We start from the raw sequence: 22,373 nt of genomic DNA, 5'->3' as shown, positions 1-22,373 counted from the left end.
AGGACTTCTTCTACATTTCCCTTGGCATAAAACGTCATGTAACACGAATTCTGCCTTGTCATTCCGTCTTATCGTGTCTGGACCCTGGAGTCTATAATACTTAAGTGTCACCTACTTTGCCACTGCTCGACATATTATTCGAGGATGAAAAAAAGACTGACTAATTTATATCATATCTAGTTGCAACCTCATGTAAATACAGATTTGTATACTTTCTGGATTTGAAATGCAGGCGCAAGTAAACCTGCAGATGGGCTCTCTGCTTTTTAGGTGGAAGCAGATCGACGAAGATGTCAGCTGCTAGAGCTTGTAATTGTGGTATATTACCCATGAGGCCCTCGTTCGAGGTACATATGGTTGCCGTAAAGGGCGACCTGCGATACCAGTCTCCGTATGAATCAAGTCAAAGGGCTCTTTATAGATGTGTTCTTGGACTTACTTGAACCTTTGCATTAGAAACAGGACAACAGTCCCTGACTCATGATGAGAGCATATCTGTCTCTGTTGGTATAGTATCGAGCACAAGTTTCTGAAACTTGATACAGAGAGACAGCATTTGCTCCGCATTAAAGTCGCCGTGCTGTTGAACTTTGGTCATAAATTTGACAAAGTCACCAATGCATCCCAAATAGATCTGGCTTGCACATCAGTGAGGGTTTTGAGCAAAGCTGCCCCAAGTACAGCACATGCAGACAATGGATAGGACAGAATCTGCCTTTAAGAAACTTATCATTCTTCTATATGGAGGGTCTACCTACTTACCACAACCACCCTAGTGTTTGGTACTGCAGATGCTCCAGCAGGCGCACCGTTTCTGCAGCCATTCTGGTGCAAATTATTCTAGAAGAAATGGATTGCGATAAGAAAGAGATATCCTTAACTGACATAAGCTGTGCAGCAAAGCCGTGCCGCGTGCTCATAGCGCGATGGTACCCAAATGTAAGACAATTATGATCGCTTTGTGGAGCAGCAGCTGACCAAACAATGTGGTCTGGGTGGATGTTTAGAGGGACCTTTCTCTTCCAGCCTTCCAGCTGGTAATCCAGCTCTTTCTCTGTCAGGAAGAGCTGGCTTGCACTGCAAGTAGTACTCCTTTCAGATCACAACTGATCGTGGATTTTTGATTCGATCATGGCTAGCTGGGCCCGAGTCGGAAAACTATAGCTTCCACACGGGTTTGGGAAACAAAAGTCTTACCAGGGCAACCGAATGAACGTGTAGTTGGATATTCAAGATGAATCTCAGCGTCATGGTAAGCGGAAGCTATTCAAGTCCTGATGGGCATGTCGTTATCCAATATGCATGCTATCCAGAACGCGCGCTTGTGGCGCTCGGCCGTGGCCGGGTTCATATCCATATAAAAAGACTTTTTGTGAATCCAAGTGTCAAAGATAGCCTCGCGGCTTCAGAATCATAGTAGAGGTTGTTTGTAATCACCTGACCCCGGCATGGACAAAGCCATAGCAAGAAGCGCTTCGACAGTCAGGATGTCTGTTCCCGCGAGGCAATTGCCGGGACGTACTGAATGAGTCTTTGGAAAAAATGCCATGATAAAACTGTAAATTCGTGGTATGAATCCTTGGCAGCTCTGGACCGGATTGCAATTGCTACTGCGGCGTTAAGAAGCCCCTGTAGTACAACGTTGATGTAAGGTGAAGCCGCATCGCTTGTGCCGTGTTCATCCAAGACTGACGTCAAGATAGGTGGGTTGAATAGCGGCCACAGACAGTTGAAGTCATTATAGAATACTGCAAACAATGATTGGAGATGGACCTTGGACGGAAGCTCTATAAAATCGAGCTCTTGTGAAGTGGCCGTGATGGACTTGGGCACGAAGTCGTCTCACAATATCCTCATCTGGATGGTTGCATGGCCGGTGACTCTTGGCCTAAACCCTTGGGGGAAACAGTCGGACTTCGAGCAAAATAACAGATGATATCATTCGCCATAGCCCTAGAGGAGACAACAATCAAGCATACTTCATGCCTTGATGCACCTTTTGCAGTACATTGCAACAACTTGTACGGACTTTGATGAGATTCGTGCGTTGCTGCGACCCTATACTCTTGATACAACTGACTGATCTGAGCCTGGCGGGTAACCATGGCCTTGACCACTATAAAAGAAATATTCTGATGGAGAATCAAAGCTCCGAGTGACATTAGTTGCTGCCCCGTTGTTTGCATCACAATGACCAGCCTCCTTCCCAAGAGCGTTGATTTCCCGCCTAGCCACTACAGCCGCTTGCCTGGCGGTCGTAAACAGCGGCCCGTCTTCATATACCCAGTACTAAGGGTCACCAAGTCACCTAAACTTGTTAAACCATGGGTTGGGGCGGGTTTTGGGGTGGGTTACCTGGACAGCAAACCGCCCATGGGTTAAGCAAACATTTTTTACCCAGCCCATATAACCTAAATAACTCAAATATGGAGATCACTGCTTTTATAGGTAGCGATTTACGTATTTGGATAGAATACAGTTCTAAGATTTTCAGTACATATGTCAAAGGTGCAGGCTCACCTAAACCCAGCGAGTAAAAAAAAAAGGTAGACACGGACATACAACAGCTGGGATACCGTTGAGGAGCACAGTGGGCCCCCCGGGTGTCGTGTCCATCTCCCACGTGAAGTCTTCGACGCCGTAGCCCGGGATGGGGGCTTCGAGAGCGAGGGTGCTCGATTGTGGCTGGTTTCGGGGTACTAGGTTAGAAGGGTTGGATGCGTTGAGAGGGAGGGTTAGGGGCGAGATAGATGAAGATGTGCGTTCGAGAGTGAAGGCTGCGAAGGCAGGAAGAGCGGTGGCGAGTCTCATGTTTGTAGGTCTGTAGCTCGTTTTAGGGTGGCTCGAGTTGTTCGTCCTCGGATCTATCAAAGGTACGGCCAGAATGGTCGAAGGATAGGTATAAAGAGGTCCATCTTCACCTCTGATCGAAATGACTTCCAATACAGCAAAACAGTATTTCCAAGGCTCCTATCCTCTACTCTCTTCATCTAAAACCGAGCCCTCGGAGCCCTGCCTGATGTTACATAGGAAGAATATCTCGGCAAGCAAGTGGTCCTGTATCTAGGCTTGTAGGAAGCAAGGATATGCGTATGCTCGTCGAATGGATTTAGAGTCACTGAGTCAATGACCATTGTTTGACTTTGGTATCATACGAGCCCAAGTAGAGAGGCAGTCAGAAACCTTCGCTCTGGCAATAGACCTCTCTAAGCCCTAATTTTGGTGAAACTCGAGATGCCACTGCTGCTGCTGCTGCTGCTGCTGCTTTATTACATGAGCTGTTGTCCAGTTTCCACAATGTCTATCTTGTTTTGTTGAGCCTGTACGCATAAACATAGAAGATACCCTGAGTTTTTTCATAAAGGCTCATAAATACAAGGCCGGCTTCCTGTTTCACCTTCAAGTACCGGCACCAAGGAGATTGACACCCAAATAGACGAGGCAGTATGAGTGCATGACTTTCCAATAATGGAGAATGAACCACTATAAGAGATTAATTAAGATTGATTAACCAGCTAGCTAGAGAGTGGGATCTAATAAAAAAGTACCCCATCCACCATTTAGGAAATGCATATCCAACGATGAAGCAAGTCTACGCTCTCAGGTAGCTTGTAGGCAATCTGCTATACTACCTGCCTAGGTATACCATTATTGATGCCATGCAATGGTCTTGTAAAGAAATTGGAGGATGAAGTACTGGAACAAAAAGAAGTGCACTGGAGGAGAGAAAAATTTTATTGCAAGGCTACTAGAAAAAGGCCAGATACAGTAAAGAAACCTTGGCTGGACCCGTGTAGTTACAGCTTTATCCAGGATACTCCAGCACTATAGACATCATGGCATCTGGTGGTCACTTAGGCACTTAGGTATGCGCTTGTGCATGTCAAGGCCGGTGCTTACCGTATTAAACAACGCCAGGAACTTTTGTCTTCTTCACCCAGATCAAAAGTCCCCTAAGTAGGGTTCCTTTTGGCTCTTTCTAGGGAAATCACGCTAGCTAGTTTGCTTAAACTCCAAGGTAGATAAGTGGAAGCTGTGGGCTATAGAGCTTTGGATGGGCCCATGCCTTCTACTATGGCACAACTTATGTTTTTGAGCCATGTCTGCAAACGCTCTAGCCTTTACTTGCCCTTCTGTGTCGAGCAGCCCATACATATATCAGACCCTAGCAAGTGCAGCACTGACCAGGTGAACAAGTGGTCTGAGCAACAGCGATGCCCTAGTACGGAGGCGTGGCTCCGGCACGCTATAAGATGAGCTCGGACACCAACCGCATCCATGTCCAGACTATAAGAAGCGCCTGCTTGTCATGGGTGGTCACTGGTCAGCGTAAGTGAGACACCCCCTACCTCGATCGGAATCTTTCGCTCGATGAGAAATGTGGTTGCCTGCGCCCGCGAGCATCGCTTATCACCGGTAATCTACAATAGTCTAGGACAATTTCAGGATAGGAAAGAAAAGGAAGCCACCTCACTCACTGCCGCAAGCCGCAGACGCCCGAAGACCCTGTCTATTGAGGAATAGAGAGCTAGCTCGGTAGCCGAGGGACTGACCATGTACGATGATGGAGCAGGCCCGGCCCGCCCCGGGCAAAGGGTCTTCTGACACATATTCGTCTTGGCTTGGGGTCGGTGACGGATTTAAAGCTGCCTGGCCTCGGACCGCCCTTCCACCCACCAGCCTAGCGCTCAGGAGGACAAAAAGGAAGAGAAGAAACAATTGCTAACAGAATTCTGGTAAGGACTTCCAAAACATGCCTTGTGAGCCTAGCTTGATAAGGCAGTAGCTAACGGCGCCAACATTCAGTCCCAGCTATGGAGTAAGGCCTTTCTCATTGCAGCTAGACCAGGCAAAGACAGACGCTAACCTGTCAAGCCACTTTTTGGAGTCCTCGGATGCACAAGCGCCATTGTATTCACGACCTTCGGGGCAGCCTACGGGACTGCAAAGGCCGGTGTGGGCGTCTGCTCATCGGGCGTCTTGCGGCCGGACTTGATCGTTAAAAGTATCCTCCCCTACCTATAGTACCAGACGGCGAGCGTGTGCCATGCGCTGATAGGCTAAAGACATCGTGACCATTGTTATGGCTGGCATCCTAGGCATCTACGGCCTGGTGGTCTCGGTGCTGATTGCCAACAACCTCGCGCAGACGGTCGCTCTGTACACGAGTCTGCTTCAGCTGGGCGCCGGCCTGGCGGTTGGGCTTTGCGGGCTGGCTGCTGGGTAAGGAAAGCCAGCTGAGCCGTCCTTTTCCAGTTAGCTGTTGGCTGTTGGCTGATTAATGTCAGGTTTGCAATTGGGATCGTCGGCGATGCAGGCGTGAGGGGGACCGCGCAGCAGCCAAGACTTTACGTGGGCATGATCCTTGTTCTGATCTTTGCTGAGGTCTTGGGTATGTAACTCTGGTCTCTTTTTCTCTGAGGAACGGATTAATAGCTAATGCACCTGGCATGGTAGGCTTGTATGGACTAATTGTCGCGCTTCTAATGAACGCCAGGGCGGGCGTTATCGACTTCAAATGCAGTAGTTGATTGATCCAGATTCTGTACGGCGAACTGGATCTATGGGATAGGAGGTTCTGCTTATACTTCAGCAAATCAAACCTTCAGGTAGTCAGCCGTCTATGGTAGTCTAGGGCACGGTAACTCCAACATTTGCTGCACATCAGCATCGCCCAACAACTCCGCATGCTCCCTCCTCAAGGCCTCTGGCTTATTCGTTTCAAACCAAAACGCCCATGTACTTTGTGTATTGACATCCGTATTGTCCCTGCTGGACTTCAGGCCCACATGCTGCAGCAGCGGTAGCGCAACCGCATACCTGTTCAGCCCATTCAGGTCCGCATACTCCTCAATCAGCGAGTCTGTCTGCCCATGCCCCCTGTCTTCCAAGAAGCCTATCAGCCTATCCACCTGCTGCGCCGGGAATAACAGGCCCTGGGTGCAGCACCCGAACTTGTTCATCTGCACCACGCCGCGGAGCGGCATGAGGTTGTATTTCCCCACCATGTACGCCAGCGCTGTGAATGCGGGAATGCAGAGGAGAGAAATGACGAGAATGCTGGGCGTGTCGAGGTGCAAGGGCTGGAAGCGGCGAGAGCGCTGGAGGAAATAGAGAGCTGTGAATGATAATGCCGTGAGCGTGAGGAAGATCAGCGGCATGTGTTCGTATGCGAAGTCAGCGCTGCTCCAGCCCAGCGCGGTCTCCGTGTAAAAGAGCCGCAGGTACAGCCATGGCTTCTGGTTCTTCGCGGCATGGCTATGGCCCTGGTTGGCTCCAGCTTCACGTCTGCTGATCTCCGCCAGGCTCTTGAGTGTCCGCGCGAACCACCCCGTGGCCAGGATGATGTCGTCCTCGAAGATGAGCGTGTAAGGCGCGTTGACGCCCTGGCAGGTCCGCAGTGCGTAGATGTAGTCACTTCACATACCGTACGCTGGGCATTAGTTCTAACCATCGAGTTCCACCTTGTTCCATCGCCTTGCAGAAGGGACGGGACTGACTTACAAGACCCCTTTCCTATAGAAATTCCTCTCCGCTTCCCACTTGCGCAGATCCTCCAGCTGCTCTGCAGACACATTATACCCGCCCACCTGGTCAACAAGCCTCTCGACCCATTTCTGCCCCCAGCTGGGATGCACCGCCGGGTCTATGTCGGCAAACAGAACGCTGAGATGCAGCGGCTTGCGCTCGTGCTCGGTCAGCCCCTCCAAGAGCGAGCCGACTGATGCGTCGAAGTACGTGTCCTGTTCGCGACGCACCGTGACTATGGCGACGCACACGGCCGGGGTCTCGCTCCCGCCCTCGCTATTGTTTTTCGTGTAGTGGTAATGAAACTCCTCCCCAGGCCGGGTGGTAGGTGCATTGTGCCGCGCGAGGAAATGCGTGCCTTCGCGCTCGCGGTACAAGCTGTAGTCCAGATCGTAGACGTGGGCTTCCTGAAAGAAGGCGGAGTGTGGGTCGCGCCAGAATCTCGTCCGGCAGTAGGCGTAGAGCAGGAGCCAGAGCAGTAGGCTGGACAGGAAGATTCGTGAGGCGCGCAGCTTGAGGATGTGCGTGAGCTGAGCGGGAGCCCGTTTGGCTACGGCGCTTAGTGGCAGAGGCAGAGGCATCTCGACTGGGAGCAGGCTTTCAACGAGTAGTGGAGAGTGGGTGGAAGGGTACATGACTATTAATCTACTGATTCCTGTGGGAAACCCTGGGTACCTATCGCCATCAGGCAATGACTGAGACTAGTGCAGGTTTAGATTAGGGCCCACCAGACACGGACGGGAGTCACTAACTTACCTATTGCTCGCCTTAGCATTTTGCAGGTTAGTCCAGGTCTGCTCTCTTATTTTTAGGGCGGGATTTGTATCCTCCCCTGCAGTGAATGTCCGGGCCCCCCCACCCCCTGGCCCTAAACAGCGGCAGTCTCAAGACTTCGATGCATCACCATCTCCCAATTTTCTCGCTAAGCATGTCATCCCTGGACTGCACGTCGTTCTCGACCCGCAGGGTGTGATTAGGCCTCGGCACTACCAACAAAACAACAAAAGTGATACTAACGGGGGCTCAGCAATCCTCCCTGTCTACCGTATAACCCCACTACCTGCACTCTACCGGGACTCTACCGGGAGGGCCAGGCTTCTACCAGCAAGGATTGTCCACTCGAGTGATTTCAGAGATTTCCGGAGCAACGCAAGCAGTCAGTACCAGTAAACGTGCGTGCGTGCGCACTGAGCACTCAGTGAGTGGTCTGTATCACTCCGTGCTAAGTCACCTGTCACCTGTTGCCCCCACAAAAGCGGCGGCATCTGGTCACCTTGTATCAAGAGATCTTCAAGCAATTCGTTCTGTAACAATGCAAGCCCTTTCCTTCTAGTCATTAGTAGCAAAGCATGAGTGGGATGATGAAGGTTAGCCGAAGGTTCCTCTAGTTGAGAGGCGAGCCAACTAGAACATCTAAAACAATCATTCTGGCGGCTATAATTAGAAAGAATCCTAAGCATGGAGTAGAGAATTATGTATAAGAGAGTATTTATAAGATGTCTTCACAAAGCAAAGCCTAATTTTATTAGGTAGGTAATTAGATATGGCAGGAGCCCATTCATCCCGTACGCCAGTATATACATAAAGCTGGATAAACCACGCAATATAGCTAGCTTATCCTGAGCTCCGTGCCTGGGATAAGCTCTGTATTCTATACTAGCTCATGATCACAGCGCGCAGGCCTTGACAAGTTTTATATTAAGTAATTTCAAGTACTTGACAGCTAGTTGTAAAAGACTTTCTAGTTTAATATATAAAATAGTGACGGCGGTCCCCTAAACCATTAAGTATCAACCATGATAATCAGCTATAGATGATTACGCCTGCTGCCTAACTGCTGGCAGGCCATCAGCCAGCCGCGATATAAACTTAGGATCTTTCGTTCTCCTAGTTCCCTAAGCAATTTGTTTGGTCTCCCTGACATAGATATTCGAATAGTAAATTAAACTGACTCCATCTTATAGACTGGATGTCTTGTCTGATTGCTAAATTCTGATATTTCTGCTTCGCAGTCTGGATACAGATCTCGGGCGCAAGCTTCATCTCCGGCCCAAAAATCGCAACGAGCTCCTACGGCCAAGCGCGCCCCCAAAACCACAACCACAACGACCTACAGGGCATAAGCGAGATATGAAGTATCATATCTTCATCACCCAAGCGGGCCGTTGACCACCTGCTTCTAAGCCTCTCCAAACAGGCTAATGTCCGAACAGCAATCGTCTACGCACCCTTGATCTATGGCATAGGTCGTGGACCTGTCAATCAGCGCAGCATCCAGCTACCGGACCTGGCAAAAGCGACTCTCCAGCTTGGTCATGAAGTTCAGGTTGGAAAGGGTCTGAGCTGTTGGAGTAATATCCATATTGCGGATCTGTCGCAGTTGATTGTGAGGCTGGTCCAGGAGGCGGAGGTCCGTCGGGGCGAGAGTTCTCTGTTATGGAATGAAAATAGCATTTATTTTGCGGAGAATGGGAAGATGGTTCGCGTTTCTATCTTTCCTGTTGCGTTATCGCCCTTTGCTAATATTGTCTTGTAGCCGTTCGGAGAGATCTCGAGGAAAGTAGCCGCGTTTACTTTCCAGAAGGGCTTCATTAAAGCCCAGATGTGCAGAAAATCGACGCGGAGACCGCAGATAAATTGACTGCACACGGAGCCGTTCTTTGGGGATCGAACGCCCAGTATACAGCATCTCGGGCGCGCGAGCTGCTAGGCTGGAAGCCAGCAGGGCCCAGCTTAGAGGAGGAAATCCCTAGAGCTGTTTTAGAGGAAAGTTCCCGGACTGGATCTCAGTCTAAAATATAGATATTCGTCTATAGTACTATGGTGTCAGATAGTCCGTATACGTTGAAGTCCGGTCGTCAAGTCGTCAAAATCGCGATAATCGGACATCGTTCATGCTTCATAACGTCAAACCAACTCAGCGTGTAGTCCTTGGTCTCTGATCGTCTCTTCCAAACGCACTGCGCAGTCCCCGCAGCTACAGAAAAAAGGGCCTAAGGAGGTCCTATGGCCTGTCACAACAAGCCATTCTAGCAGACCGCTCTGCATATCAGGTTCTAGTGCTTCGCAAGCTGCAACGAAGCCAGGCCAGAGGAATGCTGTGTTAGGGGTATAACACGGCTCATTCCGGCTTTCCTCAACGCGGGCTTTGTCATAGCGGTTCAGGAAGTTAAGGCAGTTGCGAACAGTATCTTGCAGGATCAAAGCGCTGATGTTGGCAACGCGACGGTAGTAGAACAGGATTAGCGCCTGGTGCATTGCTTTGATCATAAAATGGGTTGCTGTCAGGTTCTGATCAATGGCAGTATCCAGACCGTTTGTGATCGTCGTGGGATCGTTTGGTTTGAATTCGGGAGACTGCTCCCACGAGAGAATGTATTGCTCGAGCATGCTCGCGCGCCGCTTTAACTCTACAGCGATGCGCGCATCAACTGTTGGACCATCGCGGTGGAGTAGTTCCTGTTCGTTAGCCACGCGGATAACCTGCGAGAGAAGGGTCATAAGAGTCTCCGGTATTCCGTAGATATCTGGGAAGAGCGTGTCATCCCACCGACCCATTACTTCTAGATGGATGTCGTTGTAACCGATATTGTTGCCTTTTGCTAGTGTTATATCGATTTAAGCATCTAGAATGACGTCCGCCAAGCGGAAGCTTCGTAGGGACTCTGGCGATGGCTCGATTGCGAGCAAGCTGGAGCTGGGACGGTCGGGGAAAATGTCTTGTAGGGCATATCCGCATGTGCTTTCGGCCATGATGCGCAGGAAAGTGTATATGTGGTACAGAGATCGGACCTTGAGTGACTTGTGTTGTTTGGGGAGACCCCGTATGCGAATGAGATGCTCTGCATCGACTAGGAACGCTTGTGCGCTAGAACTTTCTTCTTTAAATATCTGGCTTCACATTAGTTATAGAACATGGTATTGTATGCCTGGAAACACATACCGAGAGCATCACCATTGACAGAACGGCAGTAAGGATCTCCTTATACTTGGCCCGCTTAGGCCCCAAGACTTCCTCGTTCAGGGCTAAATCAAGATGTTGCCTGGCGTTTCTTTAAACCACTTTGCTGATATCTCCAAGTCGCTAGCAGATTGTTCGCGTGCATACTTATTGAGGCAGCTGGCAGCAAGAAGAGAATAAAAAAGCGACATCCTAGTGTGGCTTGTGGTGTGATGAATGCTGAGCTCTGCAAATGCGCTAATTGCAGCTGGGAGATGCACTGCCTGCCAGGGGCATTGCCGGCGATTCTTCAAAGGGAACGAGAGCGAGATGACGTTCACTTTGAAGTACCGCAGCAGCTCGGCTGCTTGGGGAGGTATATTCTTGTTTCGTGAGACCTCAAGGGACGGAACGATTGGTGCCAAAGATAGAGAGGTGGGCTGGTATATGAGCTCGTCGAGGTCGGTGCCTAGAGAAGGTGGAAGGAGAGACTGACGATCGTTCATCACGTCCAATACAGGGTCTAATATAGTCGCATTTCCCGAGCTCCCAGGTACATCGTACAGCCCATCGAACGTAGCAGAGTCTCCTGCGATGGCGGGCCAGAGAGGATCCCATTCCAATAGGTCATGCTCAATCTGGTCAGAGTGTGGCTCATCTTGGTTGTTATTTGCAGATGCCGGATTTGGCAACACCTGAACACCAAAAGGGCCTTTGAATATAGCACCTTCCAAGCGTAAGGCGTTCGCGCTTCCATTTTCCAATCTAGCCAAAGTAGCGCTGGCAGACTGGTGTTCAAGACCGGCTGTGATCATTCGCGTCATCTTTCGCTGGTCAGCTTCTATGGCGTTAGTTAGCAAGCAGACCTTACTAATAAACGCCTGTAACGAAGTATACCGGAAAATAGAGGGCGGCGAATACTCGGTCGGCATCATGACTCGACCAAATCAACTGGCGCTCGTAGCCGAGACATTCCAGGCCCTGCTGCTGGCAATTTTCGCAAGTAGGGCGCGCTTCGTCGCACTTTACATGGCGATTGCGACATGTCCCGCAGCCCGTGAGAGTGCGGTTCTGTGAGGACATGCTGCATACTATATTTCGCACTCGAAGGGTCTGCTAATCCGAGATCGCAAATTCTTGTCTGAATCTGAGAGGTTCAGGATTTCCTGCTTATCTAATGAATGGTTCTATGGTAAGATACATATTACAGCTCGCATACACAATTTAGCTGTTTGGTAGTTATTGGGAGAATATACCGTTAAGCCAAAAAGGCATCATGATTTCCAAATTATCTTTAGACAGTCAAATTATGGAGCGTCAGGATAGACGTACTTACCAGCATCAACCGTCAATAGTGTAAAAGCATGAAGGTCTGATTCTTCAAATCTAGCTCTATAGTAGACTTGTTAAACCGTGGTTGCAGGTGACCTGAGGTCGCAAATTTGGTCCGTTGAACTAATAACCCAACCCACGAAACCCGCCCCGACCCGCCCCGACCCGCCAAGAAATGGGTTGGGTTAGACCTTCTAATTATCCATTGGGTTTTGGATATTTTTGGCTGCCCCAAAGCCCGGCGGAGCAACCCGCTGGGTTGCCAAGATATCTGAATAGGTATATTACTGTATTTAGATTATATTTTTCTTACTTAGATAGTTTATAATACAGTATTTAAATACAGTATTTTATTAACTATGTAAATCACTACTTATTAGAGTAATGATATGCATAACTTGGTTATTTTGGGTTATTTAGGTTGGGTTAGAATTATTTGCTAAACCCATGGGCCGTTTACTGTTCAGGTAACCCACCCCAAAAACCGCGAGGGCGGATCAGCTAGGCCTGAAACCCGCCCCAACCCGTGGTTTAACAAGTCTAAATAGAAGAAGAAAGTATTATATTATTGCTACAGCAGCTCCAGGAGCTCTGTACAGAGATATAGACTCAGAAATAACAGCTCTAAGAAGAGAATAACAGCTTATAGGTAGAACTATAGGCTGTACAGAACTCGCAACTAAGAAACTATCTACTAGTTACTACTACAGTTATATCTGCAATACCTACCTGTCACGGGCGAGCCAGCTGGCGACGACCTGGCCTACCGGTGCCTATCCGCCAGTAGGAATATGAGGGATCGCCAGAGCCGTACCGGTCCGCCAGTAGGAATATGAGGGATCGCCAGAGCCGTACCGGTCCGCCAGTAGGAATATGGGATCGCCAGAGCCGTACCGGTCCGCCAGTAGGAACTCAAGGGACGAGCCGTACTGGGATCAACCCATATATTGTTGCAGTGGGATGCGGTGGTGTACGCAATCACCAATGCGTCACTGTAATGGTATTGCTTGGAGATGCCGAACTAACCACACTGGAGGTTATATAAAGGGCCTCCTGATGCCATGTATATAGGGATCTCCAAGCAATCCTTTCAATATTCTTCAGTACCAATCGAGCTCCCGGATAATTATCGTTGATAGTCATCGCTTTGTTGTAGCTAGAGAACCCCGACGTTAGATCACGTCTTACACTACCTCCTATAAACAAAGCTATCCCTGTCCTTGTTACCTGGATATTAAATCCTTTACTAGAGAAGATCCTAAGGACTACCCTCCTTTCTAGCTAAATCTTTGTACAAAGTTTGTAATTGATGCTGCCTGCTACCTTATAGAGGAGGAACAAGTTTACGATGCCTACAGCTACCTGAGAGGAAAAGCCAGCCAGTATATACTACCATGGCTCTTGGCTCACCAGAAATCTGAGACTCCTGTGCTATGGGCAGAATTCTCTGTAGTACTAGACAAGGCCTTTGGTAACCCTGACCAACAGAGAAAGGCTCTTGTACAAGTAAATATAATAAAGCAAGGAAGACATGACTTTGAAGAGTTCTTGAATAAATTTGACAAAGAACTTCTTAATGCTGGAGGGATTAATTGGGATGATAACTAGAAAAAGGCCTTGTTGGACAGGGCAATTAATGTTGAGTTGCTAAAAGCCATGGTTGGTATTAGGCAGGAGGATTTGTACAACAACTACTATAATCAACTGTGCAAAATCAACCACAACCTCCAGAGAGTAGCCAGGCTTATATAAAAAGGATCTTGTACTGCTGTTCCTATGCATGTTACTTGTATAAGACCAGCAGGAGGCTCTGACCAGACCAGAACCCCTGATCAGATAGACTGGGAAGCTACCCATGCTCAAATTGCAGCCCTATAAAAGGAAGTTGCGGCCCTCCATATAAAAGGGACCAGGACCCTAAGAAAAGCTAGTCAGGCACCTGCAGAGGAGAAGTAAAAGAGGTTGTCTAAGGGCAGATACCTATACTATAGTAATCCTGACTACTTTGTATAAGAGTGCCCTATAAAACCTACCAGGCGCCCTAGGCAGGTGGCTATAGTCCAGGAAGAACAAGATTAAATAGATGACTACAGCAAGAGCAAGTTGGAAAACAAATAACCTCTGTATAAAGTTGCGTACAGAGGGGTTATATAGCTAGAGAAATACGACTTGATTAGCAAGATTTCAACAGCTTGTGTATAAATACCCCCCTATTCTTGGTAGAAGTTATCGACCAGAGGAGACCTCTTCTTACTAATCAATATCCAGCACCTCGCTCGTCCAATCATATGATGCAATCACACCGCCATAGACGGATCGCAATTAACCATATATTAACTTAATTATTTACCGATATCGAGAACATTCTTTTGAAGCCTTTGGAAGTGTATAAATTAGCTATACAGATCATAGTTAGAAGATCAAGACCTTCAATGCAGTCGCTCATTACAGATATCAATAACATGATCAAATCGACGCCAGCAACCACCTCCAAAGCCGACATGTGATCACCCACCATACTACTAATCAGTGGGAAGATGGCCGGCAACTGGCCCGTTCTTGGTAATTGCGAGCTTTTTGAGGATGCGCGGCGCGGCCTGGGGCGGACTGTGGGCTGGAATTGCTCCGCGAATGAAGTCCAGCAATTGCACCGAAGATGGTCCGACTCGCTGCTTGAGGTCAACAACTGCCGATGGTGATCATATAAGGAGGCACACGAATCTGCTGCAACAAAAGATTATCCATAACAAAGAAGAGGACATATTACTTGACTCTAACAAAAATTTACACAACACAAAATGGCCCCGACCTCGACCTGGACCCGATTGATCCGCTTCATTGCCGAAGAGGATGGACAGACGCATCTTGGTGAAGTAGATGCGGCCCAATATCCAGACGTTGGCCTGTCTGTGGTAAATGGAGAGCGAGTTGTTGCACGAATGGTTACAGGATCTATCTTTGACGGAATCGTTACTGAAAAGACCTTGCACGTTGCGCGAGTTGGTGCCCCCCGTCTCTTAGGCTCCTTCATGTCTCCTTGCCAAATCAATAATGACGTCTTATAGCTCCTCGCCCCGATCGATATGGATGACGTGCCTCTCATTCGATGCATGGGTCTCAACTACCGGGACCACGCGAAAGAAGCCAACATGCCTATTCCCGACGTGCCGGTGCTGTTCATCAAACCCCGGACTGCGCTGAATGGTCCACACCCAGCCATGATCAATGTACCTAAGATCGCCCAGGATGGCTCCAGCGACTACGAGGCCGAATTATCCGTGATCATGTCCAGAACGGGCCGCGACATTCCTGAGTGCGACGCCATGGACTACGTGCTGGGCTACACGTGCAGCAACGACGTGAGCGCTCGCACGCAGCAGTTTAAGAATAGCCAGTGGAGCTTTTCAAAAGGTAAGCGGAGCAGACTGGCACTCCCAGCTCGTCTTTTGTTGTCCCGCTTGAGCCTGACTTTGAATGTTAGGGCTTGATGGCTCGTGTCCGCTAGGACCTGTCTTGGTGGCTCCCTCAGAAGTCGACCCGCACCAGCTCGATATCAAGGCTATTCACAATGGATTAGTGGTGCAGGACTCCAACACGAGGTAAGACCAGTTTTATTCTGTTATTTTTATTTTTACTTTTATTTTCTTTTTTATTTTTGCGTGGTCCATCATTCAATGGGAAGAGCCCGTGGCTGATGGCAGAGCAGAAGAGATGATATTCGACATCCCTAAAATCATCGCGTTCCTATCGCAGGGCACCACCCTGGAGCGAGGCACGGTGATCATGACGGGGACAGGGCCAGGGATTGGGGCAATGCGTGATCCAAAGGTCGTGCTGAGAGATGGCGACGATATGCGTGTTCAAATCCAGGGGATCGGCACGCTCTGTAACCGGATTTACTATGAATAATCTGCATAGCTTGGTCCAGTACAGAATATACTCTGAAATATGAAATGATCACCAAAGCGATAACTGGTCCGTCGGGGGATTTGTAAGAGATTTCGGTGCGATTTCGGACGAATTCCCACTTACTACTTCCCATTCTCCGCCACCACCTCCTACTAGTGGTCCACTTTTATAACCAGCGTAATCCACATTCTTTTACCCCGCGAACGAGAAAGGGTGTGTGGGGTGCCCTAACTCTGGTCCCTGACGACCTGGGCTTGTGGACGCAAGCTCACACTCCGTCTCTTACCCCTTCCCCAAACTTTCCACCAAATGCCCTGATAGATTATCCTATTCTCCTCATTGGTTTCCATCCGTAAAATGCCCTCTTCTTCAGGCGACCAACGTTCAGATATCTCCTGTCATGCGTGCCGCAAGCGGAAAGTCAAATGGTGCGTCCGTGGCAGACTGCAGACTGCAGACCATAGTGATGGACTCCTCCTTTGGACAAGAACTAACAGACCCAGCGACCGCACCTATCCTCACTGCCTTGTCTGTGAACAGACCGATAATACTTGCACATATCCTGCTGGCCCCCTGAAGCCCGGACCCAAAATCGGCTCTCTGCGGACGAGGAAACGGGCCCGTGCCACGGTTGACAATGAACATGAGCCTCCCGCCGGTGCCGCTGTCGCATGGTTGGAAGAAGGAGAGTATGCATCGGACATCCATAGCGAAAGCTGCGTCCCCGACGGCCAGGGCGCCAGCACAGTGCTGGTAGGGGCGAGCGTACGGAATGGCTCGACTGCGGCTGAGGCCAAAGCCCTGGATCTGTCGTTTATCCTGCATCCATCCCATGTATCCTCCCCCCCAAATAAAGAGGCCTCCGGGCCAGCAAGACACTGTCCAGGCAGTGTCCAAACGACGCAGCTGGCCATGCAGCGAGCGCACGCCGTTTTGGGTGTCGCCCTGGAAGAGGCCGAGCAACTGTGAGTACACTACCCGAGGATGACTACGAAGACAAAAGAAGACGAAGAACAGGCATCTGATTGACACTTCTTCCAGCACGATGATCTACTTTGACAAGATGACGACCATAAGTCTGTTTCACCAGCCCAGCTTCCCGGAGAAGCTGGCACGAATTACGTCTGCAGCCCAAATGGCAGCCCTACTGGCCGCCATGTTCGCCTTCGCCGTGCGGTTTCGTCCAGAAGAGGAGGACGTCAATAGGCAAGCCGCCCGGTTCCTGAATGTGGCCCTGCAGCAGATCGACGAGGCCCTGGACGAATGCGGCGACGAGACGCCGCCACTGTGCTTGCTCCAGGCATGTGTCCTCGCTGCCCACTGCCAGTTAACCCAAGGTGTTCTCGGCCGGGCGTGGCGCACTCTCGGCTCGTGCGTTCGGCTAGCGTATGAGATGAACCTGCATTTGGTGGATGTTCAGGGCCCTAGGCACGCTGTCGCTGGCCTAGATGTTGCTAAATGGTGTAGTGACGAGGAGCAGCGTCGTGCTTGGTGGGCAATCTGGGAAATGGATGTCTTTGCCACCACCATCCGACGCACGCCCACTGCAATAGACTGGTCGCAGATTGAGATCCTGTTGCCTGTTGACGACGAATACTGGTTTCAGTGCCAGCCACAGGAGAGCTGCTTCTTCGAACCGGATCCTATTCGCCGGTGGAAGGTGCTCGAGAGTTGCGGAAACCAGTCGCCCAAGGCCTGGTTCATCGTCATCAACTCGCTGATGAAAGAGGCGCAGCGCATCTCGAGCCCGAGAGGGATCCCCAGTCGATCGCAGTCGGACCAGGTCGACGAAGCCCGCCACCAGCTGGAGATCATCGCCAACGCGATCCGGTGCTTTCAACTGGCGCTGCCCGATCATCTCAGATACAAGAACCAGGATCTGACGTTCGACGCGCGCGGCACGAGACGGGTGAACAGCGCCGTCTACAATATCCACATGATGACCCACCTGGCCAGGCTGATGGTCTACCGTTATGATGTCTTTAAGGGCCGGGTCCGGGTCTCGCTACCAAGTCATGATCATCATGACCATCATGATAGTAGCAGCGGTATGAGGGAAGGCGAGCATGCGGCCGTCAGGGAATATTTCAACGCGGCGGACAATGTCCTGGCCATCATCCAACGCAGCAGCGCCGACCACATTCAGTACACCATGCCCTTCCTCTCGAGCACGATCTGGCTGGCGTCTGCTGTGCAACTGATGCGCAGCCAGCTCTGTCGCCCGGGAACGCTCAAGTTGGTTGTGAAGTCGCGATATGAGGTCCTCCACTTGACGTACAAGAAATGTGTCCGGTTCTGGGACATGCATCCGGCCGTTCAGCAGAGCCTAGAGACACTCGAGGAACAGTTGGAGGCATGCAAGCAAGCGGAGAGCACAACATCTGCTCCTGCTCGCCGGCCAGACAGTACAGGCCCAGCGCCGGCGTTTCCCAGCCTGGCTCAGAGTCATATTGTCGCGCCCCTGTCTGACTGGCAGTCCGAGACGGGGCCCGGCGGCGGTATGGTGAACGAGGGATCGATGCTCGATTCTATGGTGCTACAGTCGATGGATTGCCAGCCGTTGCCTAGCCAGTTCCTCTCGTCGGCCACACTTGTCGATCCGATGTTCCTCTTTGGGACCAACATGCCGTCTGTAGACTTTACCCGGTTATGGGAACTGGGACCTCAGGCTGAGTGGGCCACTACGCGTCTGGATATGCAGGGCTTGCCTTGATTGACAGGGTGTATGCTGGTGGTATCTACTAAGAGTCTATGTAACAAACATTCCGGCGAGTGTTTCACCAGTCAATCAACACACAGGATCGCTTTCAGCACCACTGACAACTTCTCCTCGCAGGCAGCAACATCCTTCAACACACTGTCTGCCCTCCAGGCCACATATCGATCCGGACGGACCAGTACCGCACCGCTTTCTTCCACCCCGCGAAGGCGCTCCCATTCAAAGTACACGTCCTCCCAGTCTTGCCGGAACCCTATTGAATGCGCATGCACGGTGACTCCAAGCTTGCCACCTAAGCTCTCCGCCGCCTGTTTCCACGGCTCACCTCCAATACCGGTGAATAGTGTGAAAGCGCCGTGCCCTGCGAGGTCGATTGTGGACACTGGCTGCCCTGGGATGGCCCGGTTCAGCCACACATGCGGCAGCCGGCAGCCGGGATAGGTATTCGGCTCATAGTACAAGACGGGATCCTCGGCCGCCCGGCCAGGGAGTGCAAAGGGATCGGCCTCGTCTGCGTCGTAGATTCCTGGACCCTCGTATCGCTGGTTCATCTCGACGCCTAAGCCGTGAAACTCGTGTGCAGTATGCGCAACAGCCTTCTGGAGGGTTTGACGCCGCTCGCGCCCAGCGATCGTGGGCTCGGCCAGCTCTTGAAGCGCACGCTGTCGCTCCTCGAGCGATGCGCCGAGCATTCCGAGCGCCGCCCAGATCTGCTGATGGTCCCTGAACGCCTGGTTGGCGCGCGTCACGATCCCGTGGCCGACGGGCTGCCGCTCGGCGGAGTATGTCGACAGCAATTGGGCTCCTGCAATGCCGCGGTGGACGTATGCAACCTTCCAGGCGAGATTGAAGGCATCTTGGATACAAGTGTTGGATCCAAGGCCGTTCAACGGCGGATGCCGATGCACTGCGTCGCCCAGGCAAAAGACGTTGTTGCCGTCCGAGTATGTCTCCGCCACAATCTCGTTGATATACCACTTCGAGATGTTCAGGATCTCGGCCGGTGTCTCGTCCCCGATCAGCTGCCTAACTCGCTGCAGGTACTCCTCCTTGGACGGGTTCGCACTCGCAGGATCATAGTCTCGGGTCGGGAAGAGGATGAACATCCACTCGTCCCATGGCTTGACCATGCGGATGATGGCCATCCAGCCGAAGCTGGGATGGTCGCGATCCGGCTGCATGACCCAGTGCAGATTCCCCTTTCGGTGAGCGACTAGGTGGGAGAGATCTGCTCTTACTAGCACGTTGATCGCAAGTCCCTGGCCTGGTTTGACGGCCAGCGGTAGGTCCAGTTGCTTCACAATCTGACTTCGCGCTCCGTCAGCACCAAACAGGTATCTCGTCCGAATCTGGTACTCTCTGCGCGAGAGATTGTCGCGGACTGTTGCAGTGATGCGCTGTTTCTCGTCGCGCACAAAGGACAGCAGCGTGGTGTCGAATCTGGTGGTGAATCCGTGCCATGTTGCGTGACGGACGAGGATTGGCTCCAGCAGCGTCTGGGGCAGATCGACGGGGGAGCATGGACTGGCTCTTTCATAGTCTCCCTGGTCCATGTTACTTTTCTTCTCTTGTGAATGCACATGGGAAATCAGATACCAAACTTACCTTTCTTCTCGGGTCGTTTCCCCACGAGTAGATCCGCGCGTACTCTTCGCCCGCCATGCTGTGACACCATCGCGTGTGGACCATATGTTGTTCTCCATCGCAAGCGACCTTCAGCATCTCACGGTCAAGGCCTATATCACGAAGACACTCTAAACTCAGTAGGTTAGCATTCGCGCGGGTATCAGAGCGAACAGACAAGCAGAACAGGACGCAACAGAGCGCAACAGAGCGCAACATACCAAGAGCAGCCATGTTGGTGATGTGTGCTCGCGGCGTGTTGGCCGTGCCAGGCGCCGCACTGACCATGATGCCTTTGAGTCCTATTCTATAGTTAGTGCTTGATTTCAAGATATTGTAAGAATCAATAAAAAAAAAAAGATGAGGTCCGTCTACCGTATGAAGTGAGAAAACAGGCCAAAGCAGCTCCTGCTGGACCTGCACCGGCAATCAGGAATTCCGTCTCGACAATTTCATCTACACTGGCACCCGACATGGTATTGGCATTTGTGAGGGCTTCAGATGCACCCGAATTTGTAAGAAATGAGGGGGCCATCGTGGGCTGCATATGCAGGTCTTTGACTGTTTGAGAATACAGTCAGTCGAAAAGCTGCGCAAGGGACTTTGGAGCAACGCACGTCTTTATCCACAAATCGTCTTAGCCCGAGGCTCTCTCATCTAGCTCGGCTTCTCTTCTCTACTCCGCAATCGCATGAATGGGCCCACTCGGACGATCTGCATTAATCTGACCGAAGACCCCCCGACTGGATCGTCCGAGCTGTAGGCATCCCTAAACGGCCTGGGGAACGAATAAGCGGAAGACAACAGATAAGGAAGTCCGCATTTCCTTGATATTTTGGATGACTTTAAAAGCCAACGCATTTCATTGCAGTGGCACCGGCAGCTAGCTAAGTAACCCATGAACAATATCAGATAATAAGACAGGCCAGACCAGTCCACACAACAAAATGACGCCAGCAACCAAGCCAATCCGTCTCGTTCGCCTCGCGCACGTCTGCTACACCCACGTGGACCTCGCAGCAGCGTCCCGGTTTCTCATAGATTTCGGCTTCCAGGAGCTGACCCAGACTGTTTCGCCGAGCACCGGCCAGAGAACAATCTACTACCGCGGCACAACCACCCAGCAGCCCTTTGTCTACTGCGCGCGCGAAGGGCCCGAGGACGCCTTTGGCGGTGCCGCGTTTGTGGTCGAATCACGAGAAGACTTTGACTATGCGGCTGAGACACTTCCTGGGCCGGCGGGGATTGTTGATTTGGAGGCAGAAGGTGTTCCTGGAGGCGGACTGTCTCTCACATTCCACGACCCGGTCGATGGATTTCCGTTTCATCTGGTCTGGGGCCAGCGAGGGCGAGAAGAGGAGGGGGAGAAACAGGGGGAAGACGGCTTGCCAGTGTTGCAGTATAATTTTGTACGTGTCCTCGATCTCCTACCTCTCTTATCTTCCGTTTTTCATCACTACGTCGTGTCGAACGAGGTGGGACTGACTTGTTGAAGCCTACAGAAAAGCATCGGCCAGGAAATAGCAGTCAGAGGTTCAAACCGGGTATGTCCTCCCTGGCATCACCTGGCATCAATTACTGTATACAAACTAACCTGCGATCAGGCCCCGCTCCCGTCCACAAACTCGGGCATTTTGGCATGTGCGTGACGGATTTTGCACGCGCCTACGAGTTTTATACTACTCGGTTCAACTTCAAGGCTAGCGACGTAAGTAGTGCATCCGGAAATGTGCTTGTAATCACTCACGGGGTGTGAGGAATGCATGCATATGTGCAAACTGACGAGATGCATGTAAAAAAATAGCTCATCCACGACGAAGCCGGCAAAGACGTGACCGCGTTCCTGCACCTGGACCGTGGCCGCGAGCTCGTAGACCACCACTGCTTCTTCATTTTCGAAGGGCCCAAGTGGCATGTGCATCACTCGTCTTTTGAAACACATGATTTTGATACGCAGTTGCTGGGCCACCATTGGTTAAGGGAGAAGGGATACACGAATTGTTGGGGGGTGGGGAGGCATATCATGGGGAGTCAGATTTTTGATTACTGGTTAGTACACCTTTCCCCGCTTGCCGTAGCAAGGAATTTTAGGAGTTAGAGGTATGAGGTGACTGACTGACGTTCTTGTGCCAGGTTTGATCCGTCTCGGTTTATTCTGGAGCATTATGTGGATGGGGATCTGGTGGATGAGACGTACCCTACCCATCGCTCACTTGCTTCGCCGGATAACCTGCATGTTTGGGGTGGGTCCTTCTTATTCTTCCATGTCCGTACGAGATACTGGTCCTGGTGCTAATTCATGTTTCTAGGTCCTGATCTGCC

General features: G+C 50.9%; 6 protein-coding genes across 6 annotated transcripts, besides 3 other annotated features; 2 read left to right on the top strand and 4 right to left on the bottom strand.

Annotated features, from left to right (window-relative positions):
- Positions 1-12,336: part of a sequence feature (contig 1.104 1606..297769(-1)) that runs on past the window's edge.
- ANIA_11501 (uncharacterized protein) lies at positions 2,443-2,811 on the bottom strand (the record flags this gene model as incomplete). Its single annotated transcript, XM_050611895.1, has 2 exons — positions 2,443-2,481; positions 2,563-2,811. The coding sequence occupies 2 exons, from the start codon at positions 2,809-2,811 to the stop codon at positions 2,443-2,445; spliced, it is 288 nt and encodes a 95-aa protein (XP_050466999.1).
- On the top strand, positions 4,754-5,566 carry ANIA_06127 (uncharacterized protein; the record flags this gene model as incomplete). The annotated part of the gene is made up of 7 exons (XM_050611891.1): positions 4,754-4,760; positions 4,807-4,819; positions 4,876-4,911; positions 4,934-4,998; positions 5,067-5,223; positions 5,289-5,392; positions 5,458-5,566. 7 exons carry the CDS (start codon positions 4,754-4,756, stop codon positions 5,529-5,531), a joined length of 456 nt encoding a protein of 151 aa, XP_050466998.1. The 3' UTR covers positions 5,532-5,566.
- On the bottom strand, positions 5,622-7,163 carry ANIA_06128 (uncharacterized protein; the record flags this gene model as incomplete). Its single annotated transcript, XM_658640.1, has 2 exons — positions 5,622-6,417; positions 6,505-7,163. 2 exons carry the CDS (start codon positions 7,161-7,163, stop codon positions 5,622-5,624), a joined length of 1,455 nt encoding a protein of 484 aa, XP_663732.1.
- ANIA_06129 (Zn(II)2Cys6 transcription factor) lies at positions 9,278-11,551 on the bottom strand (the record flags this gene model as incomplete). Its single annotated transcript, XM_050611887.1, has 6 exons — positions 9,278-9,319; positions 9,490-10,011; positions 10,165-10,419; positions 10,472-10,571; positions 10,637-11,298; positions 11,348-11,551. 6 exons carry the CDS (start codon positions 11,549-11,551, stop codon positions 9,278-9,280), a joined length of 1,785 nt encoding a protein of 594 aa, XP_050466997.1.
- Positions 12,337-17,988: a sequence feature (contig 1.207 1229..6880(-1)).
- Positions 17,989-22,373: part of a sequence feature (contig 1.105 755..277183(-1)) that runs on past the window's edge.
- Positions 18,721-20,586, bottom strand: ANIA_06130 (uncharacterized protein; the record flags this gene model as incomplete). The annotated part of the gene is made up of 5 exons (XM_658642.1): positions 18,721-18,789; positions 18,845-19,972; positions 20,034-20,164; positions 20,273-20,353; positions 20,427-20,586. 5 exons carry the CDS (start codon positions 20,584-20,586, stop codon positions 18,721-18,723), a joined length of 1,569 nt encoding a protein of 522 aa, XP_663734.1.
- ANIA_10787 (uncharacterized protein) lies at positions 20,999-22,347 on the top strand (the record flags this gene model as incomplete). The annotated part of the gene is made up of 4 exons (XM_050611881.1): positions 20,999-21,460; positions 21,547-21,759; positions 21,856-22,100; positions 22,185-22,347. The coding sequence occupies 4 exons, from the start codon at positions 20,999-21,001 to the stop codon at positions 22,345-22,347; spliced, it is 1,083 nt and encodes a 360-aa protein (XP_050466996.1).

The sequence above is a fragment of the Aspergillus nidulans genome, chromosome I, assembly GCF_000011425.1.
Source record: "Aspergillus nidulans FGSC A4 chromosome I".
In the NCBI taxonomy this organism is placed as follows: domain Eukaryota; kingdom Fungi; phylum Ascomycota; class Eurotiomycetes; order Eurotiales; family Aspergillaceae; genus Aspergillus; species Aspergillus nidulans.
The sequence above is the reverse complement of the archived record's forward strand: the minus strand, read 5'-3'. Positions and strand labels throughout refer to the sequence as shown.